This window comes from Salvelinus sp. IW2-2015, linkage group LG4q.1:29 (genome assembly GCF_002910315.2).
Source record: "Salvelinus sp. IW2-2015 linkage group LG4q.1:29, ASM291031v2, whole genome shotgun sequence".
In the NCBI taxonomy this organism is placed as follows: Eukaryota; Metazoa; Chordata; class Actinopteri; order Salmoniformes; family Salmonidae; genus Salvelinus; species Salvelinus sp. IW2-2015.
In genome coordinates this window covers 71,896,390-71,916,753 of record NC_036842.1, presented here as the reverse complement: position 1 = coordinate 71,916,753, position 20,364 = coordinate 71,896,390, and the positions used below count along the sequence as shown (strand labels likewise).

Genomic DNA, 20,364 nt, shown 5'->3' with positions numbered 1-20,364 from the left:
CATAACCCATCTCAAGTGGCCTGCTAATGGATCAGCCTTGCATGGCACGTGCTCTCCCGTCCCTTTCTCCCACAAACACTCTCACACACAGACACACACTCCTTAGCAACGTCGCCGTTGGGTGCAACAGGATAGAGGAAGACGAGCATCGAGGGGCCTCTGAACTCATGATCTATAGAAGCCAAAGGTCAGCGTGTCCCTGTGTGGGGGTCCTATACATCACACACGCATAGTCTCTCACTCACTCACTCACACAGACACGCGTGCACGCACACACTACCTCTGAGTCAGTCAGTTTTTACCTAGGTGAGTCAAGTGGAAGGCAATCCATTTAGTACAGTCTCCAGCAGAGATGGGTGAATTGAACAACCTTGGGGCTCTTTCTCAAGACAGTGATAAACACAATCATGTGCTGCTTGCTTTTCTTAATTTGATAGCAGTGTAGTGGACTATAGGCCATTAGGGTTGATTATGGAAGTGGATTGGTCAAAAAAAGAYTGCTTCCTCAGGTGAGGTGTGAGCGTGTACCCTTATGGGTGGTGCTATGTCAGTGACTAGCCAAATAGACAAAGGAAAAGTCAAAACGGTATCCTTGGGATGTCCCAACTTTGATGTCACCCCATTGAAGTTGAAATGTAAAAGGGTAAGGTTAGGGTTAGGTAAGTCTTATGTTTAGGGTAGGGACATCCCAAAGATTCCAAATAGCACTAACCAATAAACAAAAGCCCTACAGAGGGCACTTGTACCTGACTATACCCGAAGCATACTCTGGAGTTTAATTATGGTTCATTATTTAGTCATCCCTCTGAGCAGGTTAAGAGTGTGTGAGTGTGTGTCCCTATAACTCTCCTTTATCGGTCTGTGCCTCTGATTCTCTTTCTTTCATATACACACACACTCTCRCTTTCTCTCTCTGTTGCAGTGTAGATTCCTCCACTAGAGACTCAGTGCTGCAGGCAGGAGAAACCATACACAACTCCTCTCAAATCATACACAACTCCTCTCAAATCATACACAACTCCTCTCAAACCATACACAACTCCTCTCAAACCATACACAACTCCTCTCAAGCCTAAAATGGTTGTTCCCCTAGTCACTATCATGCTGAGTTGTGTGGTTTGTCCATGTTCTGTTGTGTGCCTGGTGGAAAAGCTTCACAGCGATATGGTGAGAGCCAACCACCGGAGAGCCACTGCGAGTGGTGTAGTCTGTAGTGTGAGACTAAGTGAGGTGTCAGAATGGTTCAGTGAAGCAGTACTGAACCCCTGACTCACCCTAATATACTGTAGACTGTTATTATTTTGGCAGGGGATTGTGCCCAAGTACATTTTTACACTGTGGGGTTATTTTGGGAAAGACTTGTTATGTCATAGGTAGGCTGGGATTGTTTATATTTGCCCACAGCTCAAAGGTTAGTCTGTGGACTGTATGCTTTTAGTAAAAGCACTCTCAGCACCTTTTTAAACTATGTTTTTCAGCAACAAGAGCTTACATAACATCAGCTGATTGCAATCTATCTGTCTCACTGAACGTCGTCTTATCTCACACACACAGATACAAATCCGCACATGCGCACATCGGCGCATAAGTAAGAATAATCAACACACATCTGTGCAAAAGACACACACACACAAAGGCAAACCGACACACAGATATTGGCACAGACACACGTACACAACTTAAGCCTATTACATAATGCTGCTGTTATATAATGGGCCCCGTTCTCCTTTTCAAATCCTTGTTTATTGTTGATCTGTATCTGCAATTACAACAGTGCTATATTCCTACTCATTTTATTTACTCCTTCACTTGAAACACAATGGTTATGTGTTTGAGCTTGTGGAGGCTTATCTGGAGTCAGTTTCTTTGAGGAGACGTACTGTAGTACCCAGCCATCTGATCTGGAGTCAGTTTGTCTGAGCAGCTCTCTCTACAGCTTACTGCAGTGGCTGGCTGTGASACAGCAGGCCTGTCTCCCAGCACACACTCCTCTTAAGTGAGGAACTTGGATCAGTTCCCACCAATGATTTATGTATTCACTAGATGACTGACGGGGCGCTGATTTGACGCCACGGCGCCTCCATCTTGGCACTTCCCCACCATTATAATTTTTATTTAGGAAGCTATAGAAATGCGAGAGCATGCGTGTACCGATAGGATGTGTGATAACTGTGGATTAAATGTAGAAGCCAGAAAACAGTTTTTCGTTTTAACCTCTAACGAAGCCTCAACCCCGGATCCGGGATCACCGCTGCCACCCCACCGCCCAGCCCAACTAGTCTCAATCGCCCCCCGCTGCCCCTCCAGGCTCCCCATACCTCGTTACACCCTGCTCACTCCTACCCCACCCCCCCCCCCCACACTGATTAGCATCGCTAGCATAGCGTCACAATTAAATAGTAGCATCTAAATATCATTAAATCACAAGTCCAAGACACCTAATGAAAGATACAGATCTTGTGAATAAAGCCACCATTTCAGATTTTTAAAATGTTTTACAGGGAAGACACAATATGTAAATCTATAGCTAAACACGTTAGCAAAATAACACAATTTCTTTGTCCACCTATATTTTCTCTCCACCAGTAGCTATCACCAATTCGGCTAAACTAAGATATTGATAGCCACCTAACCAAGAAAAAACCTCATCAGATGACAGTCTGATAACATATTTATGGTATAGGATAGGTTTTGTTAGAGAAATGTGGCATATTTCAGGTAGAAATCACAGTTTACAATTGCACCCACCATCACAACTCGACTAGAATTACTACAGAGAGCAACGTGTATGACCAATTTACTCATCATAAAACATTTCATAAAAATAGACAAAGCATAGCAATGGAAAGACACAGTTCTTGTGAATTCAACAATATTTCAGATTTTCTAAGCGTTTTACAGCGAAAACACAATAAATCGTTATATTAGCATACCACATGTGCAAACGTTACCGAGCATTGATACAAGCCAAAGAGAGGGATAACGTAATCATCGCCAAAAGTATTAATTTTTTCACTAACCTTCTCAGAATTCTTCCGATGACACTCCTGTAACATCATTTTACAACATACATATAGAGTTTGTTCGAAAATGTGCATATTTAGCCATAAAAAAACGTGGTTATACAATGAAAATAGTAGCAAACAAGCCTGGAAATGTCGGTCGCCATCTTTTAGTGATCTATTTAATCAAAAGCTAATCATATACTTGACTAAAAAATACAGGGTTGACAGGAATCGAAAGACAAATTAGTTCTTAATGCAATCGCTGATTTACATTTTTAAAATTATCCTTACTTTTCAATACAGGTTGCCGCAAGCGAAGCTATACTAAACAAATGGCGACATAAGCGTTTAACATTTTTCGACAGAAACACGATTTATCATCATAAATTGTTCTTACTGTGAGCTGTTCTTCCATCAGAATCTTGGGCAAAGAATCCTTTCTTGGGTCTAATCGTCTTTTGGTCGAAAGCTGTCCTCTTGCCATGTGGAAATGCCCACTAACGTTCGGCATGAACTGGAAACGTGCCCAGCTGTTCAAAGTGCCTCAGAAATAAATGGGTCAAAATCGCACTAAACGGATATAAATTGCTATAAAACGGTTTAAATTAACTACCTTATGATGTTTTTAACACCTCTAACGAGTAAAAAACATGACCAGAGAAATATTACTGGCTAAACAAACGCTTGGAATGAGGCGAGTCCGACGTCCTCCGTGCGCAAGACGCAGGCAGCAAAGGGATGCTACTTCCGGTATTTGCTCTTTTATGCAGCCCCTGATGCGCAATCGACTCCATTCAAAGCGTCATCACGTACTGACATCCAGGGGAAGACGTAAAGACGTGTCTGTTTCTCCATAGCATTTACATTGGACCTTTAAACTGACTCCAGATCAGGGGCCAGGATGTCTGAAATCTGACTCCCTATCATGAAAAGTGCTGTAGATTGAGTTCTGTACCACTCAGAGACAAAATTCCAACYGCTATAGAAACTAGAGAGTGTTTTCTATCCAATAATAACAATAATATGCATATTGTACGAGCAAGAATTTATTAGGAAGCCGTTTAATCTGTTGAGCAAATTATGCTAATGCAAAACAGCACCCCCTATAGTGGCAAGAAGTTTTTAAATTAAGCCTCTAAAATTGATAGATCAATATATACCCAAGCAACTGGGAGAGAGCGAGCGGTCAGTTATGGACAACAGCATACCTATCAGTTTGGTAAAGCGGCGCAGCGACACGAAGCAAACGAGAGTAAAGAACATTCAAAAGATATCCAGGAAAACATACACTATATATACACAAAAGTATGTGGACAKCCCTTCAAATGAGTGAATTCGGCTATTTCGGCCACACCCGTTGCTGACCAGTGTATAAAATTGAGCATACAGCTAAACAATCTCCATAGACAAACATTGGCAGTAGACTGGCCTTAATGAAGAGTTCAGTGACTTTCAATGTCGCACAAGTCAGTTTGTCAAATTTCTGCAGTGTTAGAGCTGCCCCGGTTAACAGCAAGTGCTGTTATTGTGAAGTGGAAACGTCTACAACGGCTCAGCCACAAAGTGGTGGGCCACACAAGCTCATAGAACGGGACCACCGAGTGCTGAAGCGCATAACGTACAAAAACTGTCTGTCCACGGTTGCAACACTCACTACCGAGTTCCAAACTGCCTCTGGAAGCAACGTCAGCACAAGAACTGTTCGTCGGGAGCTTCCATGGCCAAGCAGCCGCACACAGCCTAAGATCACCATGCGCAATGCCAAGCCTTGGCTAGAGTGGTGTAAAGTTCACAGGCATTGGACTCTGGAGCATTGGAAATGTGTTCTCTGGAGAGATTAATCACGCTTCACCATCTGTCAGTCCGACGGACGAATCTGTGTTTGGTGGATGCCAGGAGAATGCTACCTGCCCGAATGTATAGTGCCAACTGTAAAGTTTGGGGAGGAGGAATAATGGTCTGGGGCTGTTTTTCATGGTTCGGGCTAGGCCCTTCAGTTCCAGTGAAGGGTAATCTTAACGCTACAGCATACAATGACATTCTAGACGATTCTGTGCTTCTAACTTTATGGCAGCAGTTTGGGGAAGGCCCTTTCCTGTCTCAGCATGACAATGTCCCCGTGCAAAAAAAAAGAGATCCATACAGAAATGGTTTGTCGAGATTGGTGTGGGAGAACTTGACTGGCTTGCACAGAGCCCTTACTTCAACCCCATCGAACACCTTTGGGATTGAATTGGAACGCCGACTGCGAGCCAGGCCTAATCGCCCAACATCAGTCCCCGACCTCACTAATGCTTTTGTGGCTTAATGGAGGCAAGTCTCTGCAGCAAGGTTCCAACATTTAGTGGAAAGCCTTCCCAGAAGAGTAGAGGCTGTTATAGCAGTAAAGGGGGACCAACTCCCATGCCCATGATTTTGGAATGAGATGTTCGACAAGCAGGTGTCCACATACCGCTGGTCGTGTAATGTAGCTAAAATGCTGTCAATGCACACCAAAACAAAGTGCTACAATCTGTTGTTAGAAAAGTAGATTAGCTCAAAAAGAAAGTAGTGTCTGACATGTCAGACATGCACATACAAGTCGTGCGCATGAACGAACAAGACAACAAAATTAGCCTTCTGGAAACAAAGTTACAAACTTTAGAAAATGGATTTGACCAGCAGCAAAACTGAATGAGACSAAACAACATGAGAATATTGTCCTTACTGGAAGACAAGGAAAAAGGGGACCTTTCCAACTACGTTTAAGCTGATATCGGAGGAACTTGACGTGGATATATCACTAAACGATGCCATAGGATCATCGTGAAACAGAAGAACACTAAATACCATCGCACTGTAATCCTCAAGCTGTGGTACTATTAGACCAAAGTCAACATTCTGAAGGCACAGAGATCAAATCCACAGCCAGTCCATTCAATTGGTCCAGGACCTGTCTGCTAGGCTGAGAAAAAAACGCAAGCAATGCATTCCGATCAGACAGGAATCAAATCTCAACTCCGCTTCCGGTAATACAAACTGACCACAATACTTAAATGGCAGGATATCTCCAATGTATGTACAAAGACATAATCCACAGGCTTTTGGTACATCAGGAGAGGAGTTGGAGTTTAAAAGCCRTAAAAGGCGTAGCACCTCAAAGTACAAAGAAGTAATTTGATTGATGTTTTTTGTGTATTCTCTGCTCAGCCCACATGCTCACACACACACACTATATATACAGTACCAGTCAAAAGTTTGGACACCTACTCATTCAAGGGTTTTTCTTTATTTTACTATTTTCTACAATGTAGAATAATAGTGAAGACATTAAAACTATGAAATAACACATATGGAATCAAGTAGTAACCAAAAAAAGTGTTAAACACATCAAAATGGATATATATATTTTTTGACCCAACACGCCTGGAGGTGTGTTGAGTCATTGTCCTGTTGAAAAACAAATGATATTCRCACTAAGCGCAAACCAGATGGGATGGCGTATCGCTGCAGAATGCTGTGGTAGCCATGCTGGTTAAGTGTGCCTTGAATTTTAAATAAATCACAACGGTGTCACCAGCAAAGCACCCCCACACCATCGCACCTGCTCATCCATGCTTCACGGTGGAAACCACACATGCGGAGATCATCTGTTCACCGACTCTGCGTCTTACAAAGACACAGCGGTTGGAACCAAAAAACGCACATTTGGACTCCTCAGACAAAAGGTTTCCACTTGTCTAATGTCCAATGCTCGTGTTTCTTGGCCCAAGCAAGTCTCTTCTTATTATTGGTGTCCTTTAGTAGTGGTTTCTTTGCAGCAATTCTACCATAAAGACCTGATTCACGCAGTCTCCTCTGAACAGTTGATGTTGAGATGTCTGTTACTTGAACTCTGTGAAGAATTTATTTGGGCTGCAATTTCTGAGGCTGGTAACTCTAATGAACTTATCCTCTGCAACAGAGGTAACTCCGTGTTTTGCCACGTTTATTATATTACAGACACCGTAATGTATGTTTTTAAATGATATGTGAGCTAAACATTAAACAAAAATGAAAAAATATATAAAAAACATTTCCTTAATGTTACTGTTACTGTCCCCACTATGTAATTTTGTCATTGAAACACTGTAGAATTCCATTGATTGCTATGGAGCAGGTATTCCCAAACTGGGGTACAGGCAATGCCGTTGGGGGTACGCCAAATAAAAATGTGATTCATATTTTATTTTTAATTATGTGAATTTGATGTGAATTCTATACATTTTCAAACAGTCGATTTAAACTCAGCAAAAAAGAAACGTCCTCTCACTGTCAACTGTGTTTATTTTCAGAAAACTTAACGTGTAAATATTTGTATGAACATAAGATTCAACAACTGAGACATAAACTGAACAAGTTCCACGGACATGTGACTAACAGAAACGGAATATTGTGTCCCTGAACAAAGGGGTGAGTCAAAATCAAAAGTAACAGTCAGTATCTGGTGTGGCCACCAGCTGCATTAAGTGCTGCAGTGCATCTCCTCCTCGTGGACTGCACCAGATTTGTCAGTTCTTGCTGTGACGTTACCCCACTCTTCCACCAAGGCACCTGCAAGTTCCCGMACATTTCTGGGGGGAATGGCCCTAGCCCTCACCCTCCAATCCAACATTTCCCSGACGTTCTCAATGGGATTGAGATCCGGACTCTTTGCTGGCCATGGCAGAACACTGGCATTCCTGTCTTGCAGGAAATCATGCACAGAACGAGCAGTATGGCTGGTGGCATTGTCATGCTGGAGGGTCATGTCAGGATGAGCCTSCAGGGAGGGTACAACATGAGGGAGGAGGATGTCTTCCCTGTAACGCACAGCGCTGAGATTGCCTGCAATGACAACAAGCTCAGTCTGATGATGCTGTGACACACCGCCCCAGACAATGACGGGCCCTCCACCTCCAAATCGATCCCACTCCAGAGTACAGGCCGCTCATTCCTTCGACAATAAACACGAATCCAACCATCACCCCTGGTGAGACAATACTGTGACTTGTCGAAGAAGAGCACTTTTTGCCAGTCCTGTCTCGTCCAGCGACGGTGGGTTTGTGCCCATAGGTGACATTGTTGCCGGTGATGTCTGTTGAGGGACCTGCCTGACAACAGGCCTACAAGCCCTCAGTCCCACCTCTCTTAGCCTATTGCGGACAGTCTGAGCACTGATGGAGGGATTGTGCGTTCCTGGTGTAACTCGGGCAGTTGTTGTTACCATCCTGTACCTGTCCCGCAGGTGTGATGTTCGGATGTACTGATCCTGTGCAAGTGTTGTTACACATAGTCTGCTACTGCGAGGACGATCAGCTGTCCGTCCTGTCTCCCTGTAGCACTCTTTTAGGCATCTCACAGTACGGACATTGCAATTTATTGCCCTTGCCACATCTGCAGTCCTCATGCCTCCTTGCACCATGCCTAAGGCACATTCACGCTGATGAGCAGGGACCCTGGGCATCTTTCTTTTGGTGTTTTTCAGAGTCAGTAGAAAGGCCTCTTTAGTGTCCTAAGTTTTCAAGCTGTCAGTGTCTTAACGACCGTTCCACAGGTGCATGTTCATTAATTGTTTATGGTTCATTGAACAAGCATGGGAAACTGTGTTTAAACCCTTTACAACGAAGATCTGTGAAGTTATTTGGATTTTTACGAATTATCTTTGAAAGACAGGGTCCTGAAAAAGGGACGTTTATGTAGTTTATATTTTCCAACGGAGCTATACATTTGGGTGAGTTTTTTTCCTTTCCTGAGTAGCCTCGTTTCACTGCCAAAAATAAAATTGAATCTGAATCTAGTGTTCAGCGAAATAACACAATGTTGCAGGAATTCCACCAACAGCCCGAATGTAGCCAAACGTAGCTGCTGCTCATTACGTTTGCTCGAAAATTGATAAATTGTTAAAAGAATGTAGCCAAATGTACTGGTAGTAGTACTACTGCTACCAGCAGTACTACACCTGCACCTGTCGACGACACAAGTTGTTCTGCTTCCACGAGCACATCCAATGCTAGCATCAGTAATTCTACATTTGTTGTTTGCCCAGCTAGCATGGACACTGACAGTTGTGAATCTGATGCAGCCGAAGGGCTACTGCCCCCTTAAAAAAGCACCGAACATCAGGCAGGGACATTGGACCATCGAAGAGGCGCAAATATGATGAGAACTGCATTGATTTGGGGTTCACTTATATTGGGAGTAGTGCCTTTCCTCAGCCACAGTGTGTTATATGTGCAAAAGTACTATCTCACAACTCGATGAAGCCTTCACTCTTGTGCGGACATTTAGAAATAAACCATGCCAATTTGAAAAATAAGCCACGAGTTTTTTGAGCGAGAATTAAGACTTTCGAGTAGTAAGACATGTACAAAAGCAACAGATAACATTATTAAGAAGGTGCTTTTGAAGCGTCTTATATGGTGAGTGTTGTGTCTGGACTATCATTAAATGTGAAGACTTATTTATATCAAATCAGTTCTCTAGGTTTAATTATTTTGTGATTTAACTAATCATGTTAATATTAATTAACTTAGAAGTCGGGGCACCGCGGGAAAATGTTGAGTTAGTTATAATTTCCTGAATATAACTCTTCAGATATTTTAATATCTTATCAATTACAGTCTTCAATGAATGATTATTAATCGTTACCTTCGTCAGTCTCATCCTAAACGTCGTAAAATTATTGGTTATCTGCACGAACGCTAGTCTCCATAATGAATCAGCAATATACAAATTGGCTTAATTATTTGTTTACGAACTAACTAAATCACACAGAATCACATAACAAACAATATAATTATTGGTTACTAACACAATGCATTGATAAGTATCTATTGGGATAAACCGGTATGATGGCTTGGTAGACAATGGAAAGGGGGGAGCAGATAAAGAGCGGGAAAGACAAAATGTATTCACTGCACACAGTTGATAATTATATTAATTGAAATGCTAATCCTTTGCACATGAACGGCTGCTCATTTGAAAATTATTGCAATTTATATATTTACACCCGTATGTCGTTGTTGTCTTCTCTGTTGGAGTCGCCGGTCCATCTGCTGGAGAGTCAGTTCATCAGATAGTCTCTGGTTAACTTCCCCAGGAGTCACAATGTCTTTCGTGGTTGTTGCTTTCTCAGCGGCTCTGGGTATTGTCTGTTGTAATGGTTATGTCAGGAGTACAGATGGTCCTTGCATAGAATAGATGCTTCTGCATTTGTTGGTATTCTCGTACTAGACTTATGTAATTTCCAGCTGTAGACTAGTAATTCTACGTGTAGGATTTGCTCTTATTCTGTAGTGATTGATAGTCTCAGAGTTGAACCATTTCCAGCCGTGAGGCCAACACTACACGCTGTCTGGTTTCCTGGGCCTATAGAGTGGTAACCATTTCAACGTGGGGACTCCGTCCCGGCGTTCTCTGACTTAATGTACATTTTGTAGGAAGTGGGTTTATACTCTGTGGAAGAAGGGGCAGTCCTATGACGCCTAACGTGATGTCTGGGCTCACGGGGGCGTGGCCACTGACTAGTTACACTTTATATGACAATCCATGCTCTCATTTAGAAGGCTAACATCACATTTCATCTTTTCACAAATACTTTCATATGTAATCACATACGTTTCACAACATTTAGATGTAAACCTGATAATTGAGTAGTGTACACAAACAGAGATACAGTAATGTGGGTTTCCTGTCCTTCATGAGATCACCAAATGAAACACACTCGTCATGACTGTCCCTTAAGTGTCCACGGGCCACTCCCACATTCTCAAAAATATAAATATTGTCTAATAATTCAAACTTTTGATGTCCAAGGGTTTCTCTGTGTTCCACAGTTTACATTCCAATCTCAGACCCACTGCAACCTGATCCTTCAGATCGTCACAGGACACAATGCCTTCATCAAACAACACTGTTTCATGACGCATCAGTGACATGGCAGGAGATGTTTTGAAACAATTACTGCTTCGCATACAAGCCAGTGAATTCTATGCGTTACAGCTGTATGAGTCAACAGACTTGGCGGGCCTGGCACAGCTCCAGGTATATGTCCGTTATGTTTAAAGGGGGGTAAATTAAGGAAGACATCCTCTTCTGGAAACCAGGACAACAGGAAGGGATATTTTTWAAGTACTGGACAGCTTTGTGACATCAAATGGACTTTGGTGGTCAAGGTGTGTTGGTATCTGTACTGATGGCGCAAAAGCCATGACGGGGAGACCTAGTGGAGTGGTAACGCGCGTGCAAGCAGTTGCTCCCGATGCCACTTGGGTACACTGCAGCATCCACCGAGTGGCTCTTGCTGCCAAGGGAATGCCTGACTGCTTGAAAGACATTTTGTACACAACAGTGAAAATGGTTAACTTTGTTAAAGAAAGGCCCCTGAACTCAAGTGTATTTTCTGCACTACGAAATGATATGGGCAGCGACCATGTAACGCTTTTACAACATACAAAAGTGCGCTGGTTATCAAGGGGCAAAATTGTCACGCACGCCTCGAAGAAGAGGGAACGCGACACCCTGCTACAACTCAACTCCCCGTGAAGTGAGAGGTATGGGACAGTAGGTGCGAGTAAGGATGACAAACGGCAGAGAATTTACCGTTTACTAGGAATTTATTCCTTCACACGGTAATATGGGGAAAAGGGGCTGGACGGAACCAAAACAAAGAAAGTAAATATCAAAGCCCCCTCCTACCTTACTTGCCTACCCACTACTTACCTAATTTAGTACCACCTGGTGCGCTAACCAAAATACAGGGGGTGGTCCGCCCAGGTCTTTCCTAGTATGCCTAGACAGTGAATATACTACGGGTATATGTATGCCCGCGGGCCTCTTGCCTAAGCACTCCCTAGGTGCCTTCCCCTTCCCCCCTGGGAACAAATMAAACAGAATATTAAACAATTTCACAAACAAACTGAGAAACACAGGACATCAAATAAGCTCTATCTGACTGAGCAACAAACTAACACAGAACATACCAAAGCTGCTCCCAGCAACAACTAACACAGTAAATAACCCACAGCCATCAGCCTCCTCTCTCAGCAATCATCTCTCAGTTATGATCCTCAGGATATTACAATCAATCTCTCCTCTGAGCAACAGAACACTGCCTTATATAGCTTCAGAAGGAATCTAATTGAAGACAGCTGCGTCCTGACGAGGGGGCGGGGTCAGCTCCAATCATCAATGGGGCTGACCAATCAGCTGCTTGGGGAGAATTCAGGAAGCCCTCTCCTGAAACACACACACACTCAAATACAAACTACAACACAGAAACTGGGGAACAAAACAAAAGTATTGACACATTTTTTTTAAATTGAGAAACAAGCTTAAAGTTTTCTTTAGTGACCATAAGTTTCACTTGTCTGACCGCTTTCATGATGACGAGTTTCTCACACGACTGGCCTATCTGGGTGATGTTTTTCTTGCCTGAATGATCTGAATCTAGGATTACAGGGATTCTCCGCAACTATATTCAATGTGCGGGACAAAATTGAGGCTATGATTAAGAAGTTGGAGCGCTTCTCTGTCTGCATTAACACGGACAACACACATGATTTTTTTGTGTGCAAATGAACTGAAGCTTATGGACAATGTCAAATGTGGTGTAGCGAAGCACCTGAGTGAGCTGGGTGTGCAATTACGCAGGTACTTTCCCGAAATGGATGACACAAACAACTGGATTCGTTATCCCTTTCATGCCCTGCCTCCAGTCCACTTACCGATATCTGAACAAGAGAGCCTCATCGAAATTGCAACAAGCGGTTCTGTGAAAATTGAATTTAATCAGAAGCCACTGACAGATTTCTGGATTGGGCTGCTCTGAGTATCRTACCTTGGCAAATCGCACTGTTAAGACACTGATGCCCTTTGCAACCATGTARCTATGTGAGAGTGGATTCTCAGCCCTCACTAGCATGAAAACGAAATACAGGCAKAGACTGTGTGGGAAATGATTTAAGATGGAGAGAGTCTCAAATACAACTCAACATTGCATCCTTTCAAGCACACCCTTCTCATTAATCTGTGGTGAAGAATTCACAATTTTCAATGAACAAATAAGGTTTTATATGTAAAATGGTTAAATAAAGAGCAAAATTATTGATTATTATTATATTATTATTTGTGCCCTGGTCCTATAAGCGCTCTTTGTCACTTCCCACGAGCTGGGTTAAGACAAAAACTCACACTCATTCTTATGTTTAATAAATGTATCGTATAGTGTGTGTGTGTTACAATGATGGCAAAAAACAACATTTGAGAGTGTGCTGACCCTGGTGCTAGAGGGGGTACGCAGCTGGAGGTTGAATGTTTGAAGGGGTTTCTGGAAAGTGCCAATATGGCCAACCGGTGGCTTCAAGCCCTCATTGGCCAATACATAGCATCAGTAATCCAGAGTTTATATACAACATTTGTTCCCACGGATGTTCTGCTCCCCATCCCGCCTTCCTCTTTCACATTCTGTTCCTGGTTCCCTCACTCTGTCTGTCAGTCAGCCTGCCTCTGTCTTTGTACAGTGCCTTTGGAAAGTATTTAGACCACTAGACTTTTTCAACATTTTGTTACGTTACAGCCTTATTCTAAAATAGATAAAATTAATTTTTCATCCATCTTCACACTATACCCAATAATAACAAAGTGAAAACAGGTTTTTGGAAATTTTTGCTAATTTATTAAAAATAAAAAACATACCTCAGTTACATAWGTATTCAGACCCTTTGCTATGAGACTCAAAATTGAGATCAGGTGCATCCTGTTTCCATTGATCATCCTTGAGATGTTTCTACAACTTGATTGGAGTCCACCTGTGGTAAATTCAATTGATTGAACATGATTTAGAAAGGCACACACCTTTCTATATAAGGTCCCACAGTTGACAGTGCGTATCCGAGCAAAAACCAAGCCATGAGGTCAAAGGAATTATCTGTCGAGCTCCGAGACAGGATTGTGTCGAGGCACAGAACTGGGGAAGGGTACCAAAACATTTCTGCAGCATGTTCCCCAAGAATACAGTGGCCTCCATTCTTAAATGGAAGAAGTTTGGAACCACCAAGACCACCAAGGTAACCTCCCGGCCAAACTGAGCAATTGGGGGAGAAGGGCCATGGTCAGGGAGGTGACCAAGAACCCGGTGGCCACTCTGGCAGAGCTCCAGAGTTCCTCTATGGAGATGGGAGAACCTTCCAAGAGGACAACAACCCTAAGAACACAGCCAAGACAACGCAGGAGTGGCTTTGGGACAAGTCTCTGAATGTCCTTGAGTGGCCCAGCCAGAACCCGGACTTGAAGCCAATCGAACATCTCTGGAGAGACCTGAAAATAGCTGTGCAGTGACGCTCCCCATCCAACCTGACAGAGCTTGAGAGGGTCTGCAGAGAAGTATGGGAGAAACTTTCCAAGTACAGGTGTGCCAAGCTTGTAGCGTCATACCCAAGAAGACTCAAGGCTGTAATCTCTGCCAAAGGGGCTTCAACAAAGTATTGAGTAAAAGGTCTGAATACTTAAATGTGATTTCAGCCTTATGCATAATTTTCAAAAAAAACTGTTTTTGCTTTGTCATTATGGTGTATTGTGCGTAGATTGATGAGGGGGGAAAAACAACCTAATGTTACAATAAGGCTCTAAAGTAACAACATGTGGAAAAGGTGAAGGGGTCTGAATACTTTCTGAATGCACTGTATAGCCTTCACACTTTTCTTCTCCTCTCTTTGGTTTTCGCCCTTTTTACCATTTCTTACCCTTTCTCTCCCTCTGGTTTTAACTTTGAATCTGCTATGTAAATACATTAATCTACCCTCTCTTTCTCCCTTCCCCTCTCTCTATCTCCAGGAGAAGAACCTGGACTGGTTCCCCCGGATGCGGGCCATGTCCCTGGTGAGCAGCGAGGGGGACGGCGAGCAGAACGAGATGCGCTCCCTGCAGGAGAAACTGGACAGCACCGTCACACTGGTGTCCCTGCTGTCCTCCCAGCTGTCTGAGCTAAAGGATCAGGTACGTTACTYTCGTTGAACAAGGCATTCATTTAGACACTGAACACTCCAGTGTCATGTTCATTTTTGGCACGCAATGTTTGATGAGCGCTTCCTATTGGTTAAGTTCAAATAGGTTTTCCCCGTTTCAGTCCATGTTTGAGTGCTTGGTGCCTTATGAAGTATTCGAGGGCCACCATCCTGTTGATTTTGTGGGTGTCCCTAGCACTTAACTGATCAATGGATTTCATTGATTGTTCAGAGTTTTTTCCACATGCTACGYACTTTCTTCATTTGTATCCCTTTAAAAGTTCAGAAGCATCCACTGTGGCTATGCATTCAGCCTTCCATTATCTTTAACTCAGTGTAATATCCAAAGTTACATTTGATTCCAGTACATATCTTTTTAACCAGGGATTGAAATCAGCAACCCTGTGTTTCAGTGCTCAACCATACAGCCATCTCTCTCTCTCCTCTCTGACCAAGAGGCTCTCAACTCCTTCATGACATCCCAAGGCACAGATCACCACGGGTCTACTCACTCCCATCACAATGGCCTATCATTCCTGCACGTTCACATGCACTTGTCATTTTCTCTGAGGTTATCATGCCTTTATGTACAAGGCAATTTCCCTCCCTGACCTTGGGCTAACTAGTTGTGTGCAGCAAGTAGTGTGACAGATCTCATAACTCACCATCACCTGATCATCACCCGATCATCACGACATCACCCGATCATCACGACACCATCATCACAACCACATCACCTGCCTCTCCTGCATGTGATCTCAAGGCAGTCACAGGCCTCTCCTTGTGTGTTCCTGTTCTGCTGCCTTGAGTGAGTGAGTGAGTGAGTGAGTGAGTGAGTGAGTGAGTGAGTGAAAAACTTCAGATAGAGAAAATAGCAACCTTGGTAAAAAGCGAGCTGGAACTCTTGGATGTGGTTTGTGAACACAGCCCTTTTATACTCAGGAAGAGAACTTCACGGTTAAAACAGAGCTAGAACAGGACATGAGTCATGTGTTGATGTGGTTCCGATTCCTCATATGTGGGCTAAACAATCAAAGTGCTGGTGTTCATGTTGTCACAGACATTACTGTGTTTACCTAGGAGAGTTGTTAAGGACTCAAGTCAGACAATTGTTTCTGAAATATTACATAGAGCAGGGTGAATATGGAAGACAGGAAATCGAGGCTAATTGGCCCTTTACACTCGTACCTGTATACAGAATGAAAACAACAGATTTGGGCACAAATTGGAGCGCAGTGGCTCTACAGTAACATGCTATACATGACGTCAGAGCTCAAGCTTTGCACTTCACATTGCTGTATGGGTTTTGACTGACAAGATCTGAGCTTGAGCACCTCACGCGACACGAAGTTGCCCCCATCCCTCCTGCTAATTGGGCAACTTTTTAAAATGTTTTGTCTGAGTGAGGGAAATGCTGTTAATTAAGAGGACTCTTATGTAAACTCAGCAAAAAAAGTGAACTGTGTCAACTGTGTTTATTTTCAGCAAACTTAACATGTGTAAATATTTGTATGAACATAACAAGATTCAACAACTGAGACATAAACTGAACACGTTCCACAGACATGTGACTAACAGAAATGGAATAATGTGTCCCTGAACAAAGGGGTGGGTCAAAATCAAAAGTAACAGTCAGTATCTGGTGTGGCCACCAGCTGCGTTAAGTACTGCAGTGCATCTCCTCCTCATGGACTGCACCAGATTTGCCAGTTCTTGCTGTGAGATGTTACCCCACGCTTCCACCAAGGCACCTGCACGTTCCCGGACATTTCTGGGGGGATAGAGTACAGGCCTCGGTGTAACGCTCATTCCTTCGACGATAAACGCGAATCCGACCATCACCCCTGGTGAGACAAAACCGCGACTCGTCAGTGAAGAGCACTTTTTGCCAGTCCCTTCTGGTCCAGCGACGGTGGGTTTGTGCCCATAGGCGACGTTGTTGCCGGTGATGTCTGGTGAGGACCTGCCTTACAACAGGCCTACAAGCCCTCAGTCCAGCCTCTCTCAGCCTATTGCAGACAGTCTGAGCACTAGTTTATATTGAATAAGTTATTATTTCCTTCTCTTCTCCCCAGATGACAGAGCAGAGGAAGAACAAACAGATGATGGGCTTCCTGGGGCCTGCTGGGGTCAACAACCACCACATCCCAGCACACTGAGGGGCCTGGGTCCCCCTGCTAACAGAGAAAACTGCTGGAGGTACACAAAGGGGCCATAAACACGTGTGCACACACACACACATACACACACAATAGTATCAGATTTATGGGGCCAGCAGCCACTGGCCCACACGCATAATTTACTCAAACAGTGCTTTGTATTCAAAGCAAACAGTGCCTTGTTCTTAGACAGTGTACTGACTCCTCACCCAGCATCACCCTCTCACATATCACATAGAACAGTACAGTGATGTCTGCCTTTAGGACAGCACAAGCTGCCCAGTCATACTGATCATCCCATGTCAGTCCTGCTGCTCTATGAGTGAGCCTCTGAATGAGATGCCAGGTATACCACACATTGGCCAGTGTCACTATGGCAGACTCCTGCAGACTGGAGGTCATGGGAGAGGGTTAAAGGTTAAGTACAGTGGCCCTGTGGGCAGCCACGCTCTTTCTTCTGTATTKTCAGTGTACTGTGTCTGTCTGAGACTAAGATGAAGACAGAGACTGGGCTATACGCAGGTCAGGTATTGGTACATTGGGTTGGTTGGTGTTGTTCAGTTCACTTTGGACTTGAAAGGGGCTGCTCCTTGTATTACTGATAGGCCCTCTTTGGAAAGGGTGTACGTGTAACTTTACGGTGAAGTATTTTCTTCCTAGCCTGGTCTCAGATCTGTTTGTGTTGTCTTGCCAACTCCTACGAAAATGATAATAGGAGTTGGCAATACTGCACAAACAGATGTGGGACCAGGTTATTCTCTTTGGATATGTTTTAATATGACCTGTTAAATTGTGAACGGAACTGGAGTATTACATTTTTTATACTTTGGAATTAGAAATGGAACATTGATCAACTTACCGCCTGGCTGCCTTGGGGGGTAACATTGATCAAGTTACCGCTTGGCTGCCTTGGGGGGTAACATTGATCAAGTTACCGCTTGGCTGCCTTGGGGGGTAACATTGATCAAGTTACCGCTTGGCTGCCTGGGGGGTAACATTGATCAACTTTACCGCTGGCTGCCTTGGGGGGTAACATTGATCAACTTACCGCCTGGCTGCCTTGGGGGGTAACATTGATCAAGTTACCGCCTGGCTGCCTTGGGGGATAACATTGATCAACTTACCGCCTGGCTGCCTTGGGGGGTAACATTGATCAACTTACCGCCTGGCTGCCTTGGGGGGTAACATTGCTTTATCATCTCAATCATTATGACTGTGATAGTCAATGTTCTCAATATCCTGCACTTTTTAAAAAAAATAACGTACAACTGGAGAAACGGATTTGCATATGATGTTACTTTGCCTTTTGTTTTACACTTTACTTGAACTCGCTGCCATAATGCTTCATACCAGTTTCATTAACATGTCGTAAAGCTTCATAGAATGTGTCAGGTCTCCAGGATATACTATGCCAATGTTATGACACATATATATTTACATGTATTGTGGTATTTAGCCTTATGCTATGAAGCTTCACGGCATGTTAACGACGAGTTCAAGTAAAGTGTTGTCGCCTTTTCTCTCAGAGAAGTGTCCTCCGTGATAATGCAATCCCTGAACAGCATTATGACTTTCTATTCATATTGTACATAGTCTATAAATAACAGAATGAAAAGAAAATGTATATGAAGATAATCTGATTATCTGTACGGAATTTACTTGAAATGCCTTGAGTCTTAAATCCTATATTGGTACAGAATGTAGTCAGGAGGATTGATTTGAAAATCATGTGCTTGTGTCCAATACAGTAGATAGTCTTAGTAACTCACTCATGTTGATAGAGATGTTTGATCATAATGTAATCGTGGTGTGCGTCCCAAATACCACCCTGTTTCCTATGTAGTGCCTTACTTTTGACCAGGGCCTAGAGGGCTCAAGTAGGTGCTTCTGGGCCCTGGTCAAAAGTAGGGCAATATATAGAGAATAGATTGCTATTTGGGACATAGGCATCAACTCATCTCATACTGTAATGATCATTCTCTATGGTTTGTTAGGGGTTCAAACAGTGAAGCTGTGAGAAGCCCTATTGTATTTGTTGGCGTTCATTATTATACATCTTCTTCCGCCAAGGAAAATGAATACGCACATTCCTGTAAGGCCTAAGAGGGTGCAATTTGGCATGATGGTAAAGGCCCATGGGCCCCACACCCTCTCAAGCAATGCCATGTCAATTGGACTCATGGTGGCGTTATAACAAGCGATTGAAGATGCAAACTTTGAAAGGTCATGTCCCTTACCCCGTTTGWGTCATGAAATTCGGTACATAGGTCCCTCTCCTCACAAGGAATGAATTTGCTTCAATGACGCATAAGGTTTTCCATGATGGATTTTCTACCATTTCCAATTTTTTGATAAACATTTAAAACGCTACTCATCTGGCATCGAATGACCGATCTGCATGAAACTTGATACATGGTATCTATGTACCAAGTTCTCTCTAAGCAATATTTTACAGGATAYCATCTCAAACAACATGGCCGCTAGTGACCAATAAACATTTAAGTTGGCGTGACCTGGCACATAAATGCATATAAATCAGACACAGATATTTGTATTGTAACAACTTCAAACACATGTTCCAAACACTGTCAAAACTCAACATATGCAAGCACATTTAGATCAATCACAAAGTGGCACTGTCAGGGGCACATGATTATATCTCTTGATCTGTTTCACTCAGATTGATGAAATTTGGCACACACGCTCAGGGATCTGGGTGTAGCTAACTTGTAGAGTATGGTTAGGTTTCCTGTAAAAACAGGAAAAAACAATCATGCAAGCTCATTGGCTTATAGTGGCCATGTTGTTTGAGCTAGAGTCTTGGAAAATATTGTGTTTAAAGATGTTCATAGATGCTATGTACCAAATTTGTTGCCAATTGGTCAAGCTATATTCTGTTGTCGTTTTTAACTCTTGTAACTCAGCCATGTAACTCAGTCACATGGAATTCAATTTAATATGTGTGTATAAAACTTGTATGTCTGTAAATGTTTTTATCTTCCACAATCACATGACAGTATGAGAGTATGTATGCACTTCAGAGGGGAATGCCCTTTGACACTTTTCTGTAAACAGATAGTGTGTTTTATGTTGATCAAATGCTATATTGTAATAAATCTATGATAAGATGAGACTGGATGTTTCTGCCTTGAGTTGATCACTGTCTCTGTGTATTTAGTCAGCCATCTTGGGGTTGAA

At 43.1% G+C, this 20,364-nt stretch overlaps 1 protein-coding gene across 1 annotated transcript in view; it reads left to right on the top strand.

Moving 5' to 3' along the window:
• Positions 1-20,299, top strand: part of LOC111960994 (inositol 1,4,5-trisphosphate-gated calcium channel ITPR2-like) — a 162,637-nt gene extending 142,338 nt beyond the window's left edge. Inside the window, exons 57-58 of the mRNA XM_070443090.1 lie at positions 14,838-14,999; positions 17,083-20,299. Coding sequence (XP_070299191.1) covers positions 14,838-14,999; positions 17,083-17,166 — 246 coding nt within the window. The 3' untranslated portion in view covers positions 17,167-20,299. The remainder of the gene's footprint in view (positions 1-14,837; positions 15,000-17,082) is intronic.
• The last annotated feature ends 65 nt before the right edge of the window (positions 20,300-20,364 follow it).